At 40.2% G+C, this 14,603-nt stretch overlaps 1 protein-coding gene across 8 annotated transcripts in view; it reads left to right on the top strand.

Annotated features, from left to right (window-relative positions):
- lrba (LPS-responsive vesicle trafficking, beach and anchor containing) overlaps positions 1–14,603 on the top strand; it is a 176,802-nt gene that overhangs the window by 34,739 nt on the left and 127,460 nt on the right. For all 8 annotated transcript variants that reach the window (XM_026171363.1, XM_026171365.1, XM_026171362.1 and 5 more), the window contains exons 9-21: positions 1,230–1,427; positions 2,511–2,644; positions 3,152–3,260; positions 3,562–3,714; positions 3,995–4,163; positions 4,405–4,484; positions 4,836–4,898; positions 5,472–5,569; positions 5,770–5,862; positions 7,001–7,109; positions 7,422–7,503; positions 9,416–9,539; positions 9,652–9,844. In XM_026171363.1, the coding sequence (XP_026027148.1) occupies positions 1,230–1,427; positions 2,511–2,644; positions 3,152–3,260; positions 3,562–3,714; positions 3,995–4,163; positions 4,405–4,484; positions 4,836–4,898; positions 5,472–5,569; positions 5,770–5,862; positions 7,001–7,109; positions 7,422–7,503; positions 9,416–9,539; positions 9,652–9,844 (1,605 nt within the window). The remainder of the gene's footprint in view (positions 1–1,229; positions 1,428–2,510; positions 2,645–3,151; positions 3,261–3,561; positions 3,715–3,994; positions 4,164–4,404; positions 4,485–4,835; positions 4,899–5,471; positions 5,570–5,769; positions 5,863–7,000; positions 7,110–7,421; positions 7,504–9,415; positions 9,540–9,651; positions 9,845–14,603) is intronic.

The following is a 14,603-nucleotide window of genomic DNA, read 5'->3' as shown; positions in this document are numbered from 1 at the left end:
TTAAACATTCAGGAATTAAGAAGGGCAATTTTAGTACCTTTGCAGGTTGTTTACTTTACTTTCTTGGATTCTATGACATCCCTGCGTCATGTTTTTCATTTCCTCGTGTGTAAAATGTTTTCAGTGGGTGGCAGCTCTGCACTGGAGGCAACACCTGAAATCTTATTTTTGGAGCTATGCTTGCTTTTTAACTGCATAATGATAACAAGCTGGGTGGCCACAACAGGGCGCAACATCCATGGTTTCCAAGAAGAATTTCACATTTAGAAAAATCATCCAAGTCCATATTAAATGAACAGCAGTGGTGTTTTTTGGATCATAGCCAGTAATCATAGATGCTTACAGAGATTTCAATATATTATCAAAGTCCTTTAATGTGTTGTAATCTAAAAATACTTTGGTATACAAGTTAAGAAACATTCATTTATATTGATGAGCTAGTTACCTCTGGGAGGTTATGCTTTTGGTAGGGGTTACATGCATGTGTCTGTAAACACGATAGCTCGAAAAGATTTAAATAATAGTCTGATAAAATTTTATCGGGGTGTAGAGTGAGGTCATGTCAATAATTCATTACAGTTTGGCTTACATTCACTAAGGTCTTCAAGGTCAATTAAATAATTTATTGGTTGAAAATGGACTAAAAGCCTTAAAACTTATAAACAATGGTTCTTACTATTATCCTCAGTGTGGTATGTCTTGCAGTATGCATGTATGTATAAAGATTTAAAATATCACGTCAAATGTACTACCTGGACATAAAGTATGTTTTAAAAAGAAGAAAGAAGGTAGCTGAATGAATACAAACTACAGTATTATTCCCTTAAAAGTAAGAGCTGACCAGTGAGTGAGCTGCTCATGGATGTTTGTGCTCTGAGTGCGTCTTGTTGTCCTTGCAATCTTTGAGCAGTGGATCTGTCTCAGTCTTTACTAATGAACCTAATTAGTTCATGCTCCAACAGGTCTGTTTTTAAGACTCCACAACTGGGATCAAATTAAAAATAGGCATATAGTCTTTCAAAAGCAAGATCTCTCTGTTTAAACATGCAATGTCTTGTGTTTGAAGTATTGTTTCATTTGCAGATGATTGAATTGACTCAGTATTTGTAACTGGCCTTTTTGTTTGGTTACCAGGGTTGCAGAAAGACACTTAAGAGAACGATGCAGAGACTGTCTAATGTAATTTTTTACTAAACACTTTTTGCCCTTTTCTTTGTCTTCTTGCTCAGGGCACATTCAAGTACAAGGCTGAGAGTGACTTGTTGTTCGCTGAGCATCATAAGACCTTACTGTATGACGGCAAGCTGTCTTCTAGTATTGCCTTCACTTACAATCCCCGAGCCACAGACGCCCAGCTCTGCCTCGAGTCCTCCCCAAAGGACAATGTCTCCATTTTCGTCCACTCACCCCATGCGCTCATGCTGCAGGTAATTACACCCTCACAGTTAACACTTAGTGCGTCTATCATATTAGAGCCATCCATTGGAGTTGGTATTTATAGCATTGCTTTAACCTTAAGCCACCATACAGCACCAACATTAAAGCAGTTTCACTGCCTAAATTCATTCAGCACCTGTACACCTGCTCCTTCCCTCCCACTGTTCCATATGTACCACTCTTTACTCTCTTTCTTCCCACACGGTAATGAAAGTGGCCCAGTTGGCATCTTTTCATTTTAATAGCCTCATTAGGGCAGAGGAGCGAATGTGTTGAGCCAGCCAGACAGACTGCTGCAGCTGCTGAAAAATGCCATCCTGGTGCTCTAATTATAAAATTGGCTTTCTCTGGGAGATTTAGCTTGGAACTACATTTGAGTAGTTGTGCATTTTTCTTCTGTAGCTGTATATGGTGTTAGTGCATGGACATTTTCCAAATTCTGCCATAGTCATGTACGTACCCACAAATATGCTCAGAGAAATGTGCACCACACGTGTAAAACTGTTTCTTCAATCATGTTGAGTTTTCTCCTCTCGGGCGCTAATTGAGTTTTTCTCTCATGCCCTCTCATCAAAGAAAGTACTTTGTTTCCTCTGTGGGGGAGGCCTTTGCCGCCACATAAACATACGCTCCCTCCACCACACAAACACACTCTGTGTGAAATATGAACGAATGTGTGACCTATATTTGCAGCTTTGGTATTCCATGCTCAAAAATTCCAATCCTATAGAAGAAGGCGGGAAAAATTCTCACTTTTTTCAGTTTGTTTTTCTCATCCACTAGTTGTGTCTACCCTCTCAAACACTGAGCAACATCCATATAAATTTTGGGGGAAATATTATAAAACATTACAGTAAATAAGAGGAAATATCAAAACTATGGTTTGAGGTTAGGAGATAAGCAGGCAGCAACAGTCAAAGATTCAAATGAGGGCTCTTATGTTATGCTGTGGCAATAAAACCCCCAAAGTAGTTACATATCCCTGTAATTATCAGAAGAAAAGAACATCTGTGTGACCCTGTGCGATTCTGATTACATGTGTAACGTGGCTATATGTGTGTGTGTTTCTGTAGGATGTGAAAGCTGTGGTGACTCACTCAGTCCAGAGCGGCATACACTCTATCGGTGGTGTGCAGGTCCTCTTCCCACTGTTTGCACAGCTGGATTACTGCCAGCCTTCCAGCAACGAGCTGGACACCTCTGTCTGGTAACTCCACTTACGTGCACTACAGTAGTAAGCCGAGCAGTGAATAATCAGCAGGCTTTTGTTCATTTGTCATTAAGACCACTCAGGTTGTAACACATATGGTGTTTTATTAGGGCTGTTACGTGCAGAGTAACAGTGAATCAATTTGTACTATTATTTCTCAACGACTCTAGAATTGAATGGTCTAAATAGTGTACGCTGCTTGTTAAATTAAAAGTTTACTCTCAGATTATTTCATCCTTACTAAATGTTTAGTTCAATACATGCGTTGCTTTGTTTATTACTTCTAAATTGCATTGTGGATGTTTTTGCAGTCCTCAAGGTGATGCTAGGTTGAAACTGTTACCCCAGCACAAAGGAGACACACAACCTCATTCAATCACATTTCCTGTATGATGTGTTCTTGACAGTCTGGGCTTTGTCAGCAGCTTACATAGACTGTCACTGTCTGACTTGTAGTCTGTCCTTCTCTTTGTCACTGTTTGTCTTTCTGTCTGTGGCTCTTAGCTGCACTTTGCTGTCCTTTGTGATGGAGCTCTTGAAGAACTCAGTGGCTATGCAAGAGCAGGTCTTGGCCTGCAAAGGCTTCCTCGTCATTGGCTATACTTTGGAAAAGGTGAGTAAACTGGCTTAACTGACAAGAAGACAGTTTTCCTGTCCTGGTAATGATCCCAGCACAGCTGTAACCCTAATATTCATTCATCTCCAATGCTAATACACTAACACAGGCACACATTTACACTTACTATACTCTTCCTTTGGCTTTGCTTGGAAGTCACTCTTATGAGTCTGTTAGGCAGACTATTTCCCTTCATCACTTTGCCGTCTCTTTACTGTTGTACTTCTTATGGATTTTTTTTCCTCCCTCACCTCCATTTGTGTCACTTTGTGCCTTCTTGTCTCTCTCTCTGCGCCAGTCTTCCAAGGTGCATGTGACGAGGCCTGTCCTGGACATTGTACTGGCCTTTTCCAGATACCTTAGCAACTTGCAGAATGGGATCTTGCTGCTCAAGCAGCTGTGTGACCACATTCTGTTCAACCCTGCCATCTGGATCCATGCCCCTGCCAAGGTAACACACAGGGCTACATTATTTTTTGGTTATGTTTAAAAAGATGTAGAAATGAATTTGTACTGCACACAAATTTGCCCCTCTGTGCTTTTGCCCTAGTTCAAGGTTATCCCTCCACCTGTAACTGCCATTAAAACCAGAATGTCTCAGTTAAACCCTTAGTAGCTTTCCAAGCATCCAGCTGCCTCTCAAAGGAACAAAAAGCAAGGACACAGTAAAACAGGACTCAGCCCTGAGTCCATGCACATTTAAATTTCATTTGCTTTTATAACCTGTGCAGGTGCAGTTGACACTCTACACCTACCTGGCAACAGAGTTCATCAGCACAGTGACCATTTACAACGCTGTTCGCAGGGTGGGCACTGTGCTTCAGATCATGCATACACTAAAATTCTACTACTGGGTTGTCAACCCTCAGGACCGCAGTGGAATCGTACCCAAAGGCCTAGGTGAGCCTACACACAAAATGCAAAAATATGCAGCAATTACGACATAATCACACCCCTGATTAAACTTTCACATGCACATGTGCACAAAAACACAGATTCACACATACAAGCACACTCACACTGTATGCAAGTCCTTTCAAGTGATATAGAACTTTTACAAAATAAAATGGATCATCTTGTAGTTTCATGCCTTTCTTTTGTTAACCACGCTAAACAGCCATTGAACTCTTTGGGTTTTCAGAAGGTCCAAGGCCAAATCAGAAGGAGATACTCTCTTTGCGAGCCTTTCTGCTGCTGTTTGTCAAGCAGCTCATAATGAAGGTAAGCTCATGCCTCTTCCTCAGGCATGTGTTGTAACTCAGCATGCACTTCTCTTGTCCTTAGGATGATTAGAACCTTTAACCTTTGATCTGTCTGTTGGTAAATAAATGTATTATATTTGCTATATCGGACTTTTTTTTTTTCATTATATTGTAATGCATACATTACACTTGGCTTTGCAGGGTTCAAATATTTTATTACAGTATGTGGGATTTCGATATCATTAAAGGTTTCATCATTATAATCTGTGCTTTGCATTTTTAGGGTTTACGGGGTTAAAAATGTTGTTTCTTAGTCACCTCTTTTTCCAGTTTTGCGTTGTTAAAACAATCTGCGCATTTTGCATTTTAGGATCATGGAGTGAAGGAAGATGAGCTACAGAGTATCCTCAGCTACCTCCTAACCATGCATGAGGTAGGCATAGACCGACAGAGAGAGAGACCTCACCACCAGATGGCAACACAGTACCGCTACACTGCATTTAGTGTGTCTCACCATGTGATGTGGAGAGCATGAGCAAACACTTCCTGCTTCTAAACGCTGCATTACTGGTTCTTGTTATTCTTCCAAGTCTGCCAGTTTGAGGTCCTGACAGAAGTGGGGTTGTTTACAGTGAAGTGATGCATAGCAAATGAATCATTCAGATCAGTCAGTAACGCAGTGAACCTAAGTGGTGTTTACAGCACTGTCTGGAAAAGCCACCATCATGCAGCAGCCATACATTGCACAGCCTGTATGTTGTAATTCTTTAGTTCAGACGCTTGTGATGTATTCCATGTATTATTGCTGCTACTGCCACTGCTGTACAAGGCAGAAATATAAATATCAATTAGTGACTAGACATATATTTGCTTTTAGCTTAGATTAAAATACACAGTTCACTGTAAGCCCCTCATAATTTAGATATCATTGATAAAGCTGGCTCGTTTCCCACTGTCCTTTTTTAATACTACAATAGCTTCAGTCTCCTTCCTTTATGTTCCTCAGGACGACAATCTCATGGATGTGCTGCAGCTGCTGGTCGCTCTCATGTCTGAGCATCCTGGATCCATGATTCAGGCCTTTGACCAGCGGAATGGGATTCGGTAAAGATCGACTTTTATATCCATATTCATGAGCTCCTTTACAAACGGTGTGAATGGTTCCAGTTGAATTTCTTAGTTTCAGCCCTAAGATATAAGAATTGAATATGCATGTATTCATTAAAAAAGCTTTTAATGTATAAATATGCGTTTCTTTTTGTTAACGCTTAACTGTTAACTGTTTTCTGTTTTTCGTCCCACAGTGTGATTTACAAGCTTTTGGCTGCCAAAAATGAGGGAATAAGAGTCCAAGCACTCAAAGTTTTGGGCTACTTTCTGAAACACTTGTCACCAAAGTAAGTACTTTATTAGAAGTCTTTGTTCATACAAGAACACATTTTTTACTTTTAAGTGACGAAACAACAGAAAGCCAACACTGGCAGAATTTTTTTTTTTTTTTTTTTTTTTTTTTTTAATAGAGTAGACTCTGCACTATCACTGCATACAAGCTGGATCTGCTGTCTCTAACCACGTGCTGTTTTTCTCTGCACTGCACTGTAAAATAAAAAGGGGGGAAAAGGGCTCTTCAAAAATTTTGCAAACGAGAGGAAAAAAGTCCTTAACTTTGTTAATTTAAGAGTTTTATTTAGATGCTTACTGGATATTTTCTTAACAGTTTTGTTAGTTCTTTATATTCTAAAAATTCAGTGCATTTTCTCATTATCCTGATTTTAACTGTATTATAGCTAAAACTCATTTTTAAAAGGATTCTTGTTAACATTTAATTTGTATTAGCCCACATGCTGACAGAACACACTAAAATAACTTAGTAAAATAAGAATTTAGCATGTCAGTATTGCCATTTTGGGTGATGATACTTAATATAAATTTACTTAATGAAATTCTAATGTTTTGGCTAATAATCACCATTGATACTGTGCAGCTTGTATTGATATAGGAGTTAGAGAAACAACTCTAACCATCGTCTTTGCAGCAGTTTTAAGCCTTGAAATCCACATGTGCACATCTGCAAGTAGTTCAGTTTTCGAGGCTATGATACAAAAGTAAAAGTGGGGCTGATGAATGATTAGAGATGAAAGCAACAAAGAAAGCAAAAACCCAGGCTTCGTCAGCGGGGATTCTCTTTTTCATTTCCTCCTTGTCAAATGTTAGCAAGAGCACAGCTGATTTGTACCGCTGCAGATTTCAAACAGAGGCGTGTAAAGATTTTTTTTATCTTAACACGGCTCCGTTTTTTTTTTTTTTATTAACATTTGAGCTATCACACACTCCAGATTTGCTTTTGTTATTCCTTATAGTGTAAAGAGTTTTGTTCACCATTGATTTTAATATTGATTTTAAAATTGAGATTCTGCTTGTGTGTTTCTGCAAACAGATATAGGTTTGGTTTATCATGTTTTCCAAAATAACAATTGTTTAAGCAAATACTGACGACTGCTGACCGACCTTTGACCTCTTTATCATTTCAATCAGGAGGAAAGCAGAGGTCATGCTAAGTCATGGCCTGTTCTCCCTGCTCACCGAACGCCTGATGCTTCACTCCAGCCACTTCACCATGACAATGTACAATGTGCTTTTTGAGGTCTGTATGCTGCCCATTCACCCTCGAGGCTCGTGCTTGCAGAGTGAAAGCTTTCTATTAACAAAACACACACTAATAACCTCTGTGTTCAGCCACATGGCCCATTTTTTCCCCCCCAATATGCTGAATTTGTGCCTTATTATCTAATCTGTCTCAGTTGTTTGTACTTGAAAATGCAATAACACATTAGGTTGACCACAAACAGAAATTTGATTTGTGAAATAATTTAGAAGCATGCAGATATCCCTGTGCTTTGTTTCTCTGTTATCCTTAAGACTTATGTGGACATTTATGACTTGAATCCCCCGATAGATTCTTACGGAGCAGATCTGCACTCAAGTGATCCATAAACAGCATCCGGACCCCGACTCCACTGTGAAGATTCTCAACCCACGTAAGTGCCTCCTCCGCGCCGCACCGCTCCCTTAAATCATCTGCCGCAGCATACCCTCTACATACCTACGGCTCTGTGCCGCAGGAGGATATTCCCCGTGGAACCGTGCGATCGCTATATACCGTCAAACAAATGAACGACATAAATTTTGCAGCCGGAGCGTATTTTCAGACTCCTGAACCTCAGATGTAAACCTTACACGAGGATGGTGCAAACACTTTGTGACAAATATACACTCGTCTGCTGGTTTTATTGAGCCTCGGCGTTGTTTTTCACGGGGATTATTTTACATATAAAGGAAAGATAAATGTAGTGACATGATAATAATTTATTCAGGTTATAATTGTTTTTTTTAATGCATTTAGGTTTAATTAATGGTGAGTTTGGATTTTTAATGTTTTTTTTTCTTAAATTAAATTTTTCTTGTTTTCTTTAATTGTACAATAATTAACTTTTATATAATTTTTGCTATTTTCAATGAATGTTAAAATGAAAAATATTTGCATAGCTGATAACTATTATTACTTGGCCATTTTCTGTTTGCTTCACATTTGTATATTTAATTATAGGTGGGATAAACACAGCCCAGGATGGTGGCTTTGGTCACTTTTATTATTATTTTCTTTAGGCTGTTACTTACCTCGAATTTTACGTCAACTCACCAAATCTTTCCCTCTGTTGAAATCTTAAGTGTTCATTTCAAGCAAGAAAAGAAAACATCCCACTCTCTTTCATACTGGTGCTTTCATAGATGCATATGCAGCTAAAAAAAAGAAGCTTTAATCAGTCTGAAGTCCAAACACAAGCAAGGTTTACATCCAGCCAGACTTAATCTGACAAGGTCTTTGTGTAGTCACACATTGATTATCCCAGGCCTTTATTGCGTTAAAATCTCTCCTGCCCAACCATCCCGGACAGGCGGTATATATCATAGGAACCTTGTATGGGTTTGCGAGCATATTGTATGGAACATAGACTGGTGGTCTGTTTCTCCTTTGCCGTGTATTCTCTTGATTTAATCTGTGACAAACTCCCAAAATGGCCCCCTGATTGCAGTCTTTAGTAACGTCAGAGCCAATCAAACAAACCGAGGAAGTACCGTTTCCCTCAAATTAACTCGAGGGAAAAGAACCAAGAGCAAATGGAAAAAAGAAGGAAAAAAAAAGAAAGAAAGGAACACGCCATCCCTCCATCCTCATTCCCGGTACATGCTGGGGTAATTTTCTGGCGGTAAAGGTTCAGCGACTCATAATTTGAGTGACTAAGGCGTAGAAACAACACAACTGTCTGCCGGGGCAAGGGGGCATCGGTTAGCGCCAAGGTCTGAAGAGACGAGTGAAATCCAAGCCCTACCGTCTCTCTACTCAGAGCAAATGGACACTGACATTGTCTAGATAATTCATCTAAACAGTCAGTCTCTTTGGTTTAACCGAAGCCAAGCATTTCAGAAGGGCCTGTGACTCTGGCGCTCTCATTTGAAACAATACCAAAGCCATTACAGTATGATAAAGATCAATGGCTCTGGGCTTTTTATTCTCCTCTGTTCTGTTTTTCTTACCACGGGCGCAGATTTTCAGGTGTGCACAGCTGCAAGTTCAGATAGTTTGTGACACAATGATTTGCACATGTTGAAACCAATGTATGATATAGCTGTTGATTTGCTCGGTTTCCCCTCCTGCGACCAATCCTTTTTGTATATCCAAACACGATGCTGGCTGTTTCCAAATTCAAATGTTATTTTATAAGCCTTGAAAATACTGCTTGGCTGTTATGTATTACATTACAAAATGCACAAAGCAGATGCAGTATTTTTGATATTTTCCAGCACTGGTGCCTTTTTTTTTTTTCTTTAACTCCATAAAGCATTTTTATCTCAGACTGTAAACAGAGTGGGTTTTTTTCCCTCTTCCAGAGATTCTGAAGGTAATAGCTGCTCTGCTGAAGAACTCTCCCCCCTCTCAAGAGAGCATGGAGGTGCGCAGGGTCTTTCTGTCAGACATGATCAAACTGTTCAATAACAGCCGAGAGAACCGCAGGTAAGAATCGGACCGATTCAAAGGATAGAGAAGTACATCACACGTCAGTGCACGCTGCGTTTAGGCGCCCGTGGGATTCGCCACCTCCTCATTTGCTGCCGTTTGTTTTCAGGAGCCTGCTGCAGTGCTCGGTGTGGCAGGAGTGGATGCTCTCTCTGTGCTTCATCAACCCGCAAAACAACGAGGAGCAGAAAATCACAGAGATGGTGTACGCCATCTTCCGCATCCTGCTCTACCACGCCATCAAGTATGAGTGGGGCGGCTGGCGAGTCTGGGTGGACACCCTGTCCATCACGCACTCCAAGGTCAGCTCATTATATCCCCGCACACAGAGCTCACACACAGCTTTGTTTATCCTTCTCTACAAACTTCTTCCATTTCCTCGTCTGTTTTTCTTTTTAACATCTTACCATTATCTTTCTGTAGCAAACACACTCACCGTCTTGCTGAAGTATCGTCAGCCTTGAACACTCACAACATGACTGTAACCACAAGCCTCTTCCTCCTTTTCAATTCCTGCCAAACAGAAAGCAATGATCACGCAGCATTATCATCTCGCCCGGTTACTTTCAGCAGAGGCGAGTGGGGTAATTGAACCTTGCGTCCCGGTGCCCATCAGATAAAGCTATGGAAGCTATATAGTGATTGTAATTTAAAAGCTAGTTTCAGTATAAACCAATTGGAAAGAATCCCTTCAGCCTTCCCTCTCTGTGTTTATGTATAGCGTCTCTTTCTTTCACATCACACAGATAAAAATAAACTTCTGGCACGTTTTATTTCCAAAACCTGAATTCAAAATACTGCTTTAGAAATTCAGTGTTGATATCATATTGCGCTCCTCTGTTCCAGAGCAGTGAAGTAATTGAGGCTGGTGTCAGATTGTGGTCTGGGGGGTTTTTAAGCCTGGCAGATTGAAAGTTGAGTTAAAGAAGTGCTCGTGATATGAGACGCTTCACTGTAGCCTTGAGTGCCGTGACAGGTTTCATCCAACAGGGGGCACAGAAAGACTGCCAGGGAGATCAGCGGCATGTAGGCTGCTGTGTGTGTTGGATGTGGGGTGTTTTAAAACTCCCACACATCTGAACACTGAAGCACAATGATAAGGACTCAAGAAGAAGAAAATATTGGTCAGCATATTGTAGAAGAGTGTCAGTGAAATTCTGAAAAGGTAACACGCGTATGCACAACAGCAGATGCTGCTGCAAGCTTGAGTGTCTTGAGATATTTCAAAAAGAAATAGACTGCTGGGGAGCGTGAAAAATACTAATGCTATTATTTTAGCTGTTTTGTTTTTTTGTACAATAGGGATAAACTCTATTTTTTTTCTTCCCCCCACAATGTGGTGTAATTGCAGCAAGATTAATGCTGTTTCTTCTTGACTGAAGTTACAGTTGTTCCTGCTGAATTTCACCCTTACAGTGCGTGAATAAACCCATGCACTTGTACAATGTGACACACACACACACAATGTGACACACACACACACAAATACACAGAGGGCCGGGGACTGCCTCTGAATCGAACTTGCAGCAGGTCCCACCAAGATGCATGCATCTGCTATAAAAAAAGCTAAAGAAACTCAATTGCAATTTTATTGTCCCGTTTGATAGATTTCCTGCCACCTTTGTAGCACCAAAGCTGTTTGTCACTGTTGCTATCTCCTCCCACTGCTGCAGGGCTGTGTTTGCACGCGCGATTGTAGTGCGTTTGTGCGTGCGTCCGTGCACACGCGTGCGTCTGTTGTGAGTTACCAGGCACATTTTCTTTTTGCCCTCCTTCTCTCTCGAGTTCTAGCAAGCCCTTCTCTCTGATCACATTGAATATTCATGGGAGCTGCGCGTGAACAATCAGAGAAACAAGGCCTCATAAATACAACCAGCCCACCGGGAGCCTCTTGATAAGCGCATATATGCATTCACACATACTTGCACACCTCCTCTTTACAAAGACTTTTTATGATTGAGTTTGCCTTGTGTAAAACACGGTAAAATTATCAGTTTGATTTGTAGAGTGATGCTGTACTTGAAGCTGAGCACGGTCTGAAAAGTTGTCTGTGACTCGCACTGAAACTACTTTTTCTATTGATGCAGGATGGCTTTAAAAAATATTAGACATTACACACAGAGTTTTATTATCGTTTACAGGCTCTAATACACAGGAATTTCTGTCTAGCTATAAAAGTTTTGTTTTTAAAAATTATTTTTTTAATGTAAGTGTCGTATCTGTGATCTGAGTGTTGGCTGTTCAGATTTCTGGCTGATGGAGTGGGATGAGCAGCAGCATGTCTGCTTTTTACCTTTTTTGTTCTTGTGTTAAATTTGTGGGTTTTTCCTGGCTCAGAGTGGGTGTTTGGGTGAATGATCACTGTGTACAGTAAAAGCACAGAGTCTGTTGAATTTTTACACATATCTTGTCACTCTTTTGGCTGCACGATAAAATGATAAACATGAGGTTCCTTTGGGGCTGTCTAGAACCAGTTTGTAGGACACCAAAAATTCTTTTATGCAGTTAAAAAAAAATAAAAGGTGGTTTGTAGATAAAATAAATTGTCTTTTTTTGTGATATCATTCATTTACATGCTAGACACCTCATCACTAGGGACAGATATTGTTACTGTGCTATTTGTGCCAGTGCTGCTTATTAATATTCTTTTTCTTGATGGTTTCAATAGACATTTAATGACTTATGGCTACTTTTGACATATTGGCGAGTTTGCCGACAGCACAGCTGCTCCATAGGAAGTCAAAGAGATGACTTTGTGTTACCTTATTTAGCAGTAGTATATACATTCCCCTTTTATTTGCAGACATTAGAGATACAATGCTTACTAACAAAGGTAGCTACAAATATTGTATACCTGCTGATATTCTAATTTTCATATTTAGAGTTTGAGGAGACGATATAAGAAAAAACTATTTGCATTAAGTTGCTGTGTGTATAGTTTCCCCACACACACATGTGTGTTTGTGTGTTCATATGTGCATTTATTCACATCAATCATTAGTGTATCTGCACGAGTGTCTCTAAGTAGACAGATGTTTCTGCAGGTGGGCACGGTGACACAACAGCCCTCCCACTCTCTGCCCACATAACCCACCCAAGGTGCCCCTCGTCCGTCTCTGCACACAAATCAGTTTGAGAACGAGGAGTTCTCCGAAAGGGAGAGATCGGGGCGTGAAGGTCCCGATGCCCTTCACACTTCCACTGCTGGCTATCGTCATCACCTGCCAGACTTTTCACCACAAAGATGGCGATAAGCAGAGAGGAGCAAAGATATCTCTGACATAATTTAATACACATTAAGGTATTAAAATTCTTCGCTCAAACCCCAAGTGTAATAATTTAGTCTGTTTGAGTTTGTCATGGGGTGCTAAACATCACAGGAATAGTAGTTCAGCAAAACAGTCTTTGCCTTCTGGGATTATTAAGATTATTAAGACACACACACACTTGACTCAAGCTGTTGTTCTTGGCAAAGAGTTTAGAGAGCGATCCAGTGACGACTGGACAAAGGAAGAAAGTGAGGATCCAATGCTAGATAAAGAGCTGCGCATCAAGTGTTGTCGAGGTTATCATAGTTAACATTTTGCACATTTCCAGCATTCATATATTTAAAATATTACATATTACAAGATATATATTGTATGAAATTAATGATAACCAAATGGTGGAGATCCAAAGTGTTTTTCTGACTTTTAGTGCAAGTTAGTGCACGCTATGGAAGGATCTTTCTACAAGCTTGTCTTTTTATGGTTGTAATAAAAAATAAAAATGAAGCCTATCTGCATTAGCCTCGATCAGCAAGGCAGGACAAAACTAAGAAAAGTTTTAACAAGAAGTGAGAAAAGAAAGTACTGTGAATAGGAGAAAAACTGCATGGAGACTTGCAGTAGCAGATGACATTGATTTTGGAGAAGGAATTGCATTTAGCAAATCGGATTACAGCCACGCTGCCCTCTCCATTTCCCCCTTGTTTTGTGGTCACTATCTATCTATCGCCAATCTAAATGGGGACTCCCAAGCTCCTACCATGGGGGTCCTCTCAAGATCAGCGCTTTGCGCCGCTCTATTACTGTAACAGGTTGTCGTTTTTATTCAGAACTTGTGAAAACTGCAAAAATTTCCTTTCTTTTTTAGAAGTGCAGTTAATAATATTTAAATAGTAATAATAAAGAAAATGTCCAAGTATTATTGTGTACAAAAAACACAAAGTTGTCCAAGTTGGGTTTTGTTTGTGTTCGAGTCTTGAGGCATTTCAGATCTTTTTCTAGGATCTGGCTGTGCTGCATCCACTTAATTCCATGTTACCTGTCACATTAGAAAAGCCCACCATGTTTTTGTACATTACCATAGCATTTTTCCATAACCCACTGAGGCCAGACCGAGTCTTGGAATAGAATGAAATTAGATTAGATCAGCGCTGATGTCCTAGCCACCCAAGGCAGTTTCTATATTTTGTAGCGAAGCTAAACGCTCTTTCAAAAACCACAGAGACATATACTACCTCTGTCTAATGGTAACTGGATCTGTTACAGAGCCCCATTTAAGGCCGGCATACATCATCTTAATGTACAGACTGCATCCTGAATCTATGACGTTATGTGCTGAGCTGCTTGCCTACATAATTTCCATAGCGGTGCACTCTGAATGCAGCCTTTTAATTGCTAAAAATGCTAAATGTCAAATTAAGCTCAAACTAATGGGGTAGAAGGTCTTGCTGTGTGATCAGTGGGAAAGCGGGAGGAAGGAAGAAAGAAAGGCAGACTGCTGGTGCATTTAGAACAGGCTGTGCACTCAGAAAACAGCTATGGATTACCAATCACTGCTTCCCACTACAGAAGATTAATGAGCACCCATGTAGCAGGCTAATTTAGAACAATAACGCCTAATTAATTACAAATAATCAGCTTCTTTCTCCCCCTTCCCTTTCTTCCACTCTCAATGACTCTCTTTCTCCTTTTGCAATTTCTTATTTTTTTTCCTTCCTTTTCATCTCCAGCGTTCCCATTTTCTTTGTTTAGATCTCACTCTCTCTCTTTCTCTCTCCTCCTATCCAAATAGCCT

This window comes from Astatotilapia calliptera, chromosome 6 (assembly GCF_900246225.1).
Source record: "Astatotilapia calliptera chromosome 6, fAstCal1.2, whole genome shotgun sequence".
Taxonomy (NCBI): Eukaryota; Metazoa; Chordata; class Actinopteri; order Cichliformes; family Cichlidae; genus Astatotilapia; species Astatotilapia calliptera.
Note: the sequence above shows the minus strand (reverse complement) of the source record. Positions and strands in the feature narration are given on the sequence as shown.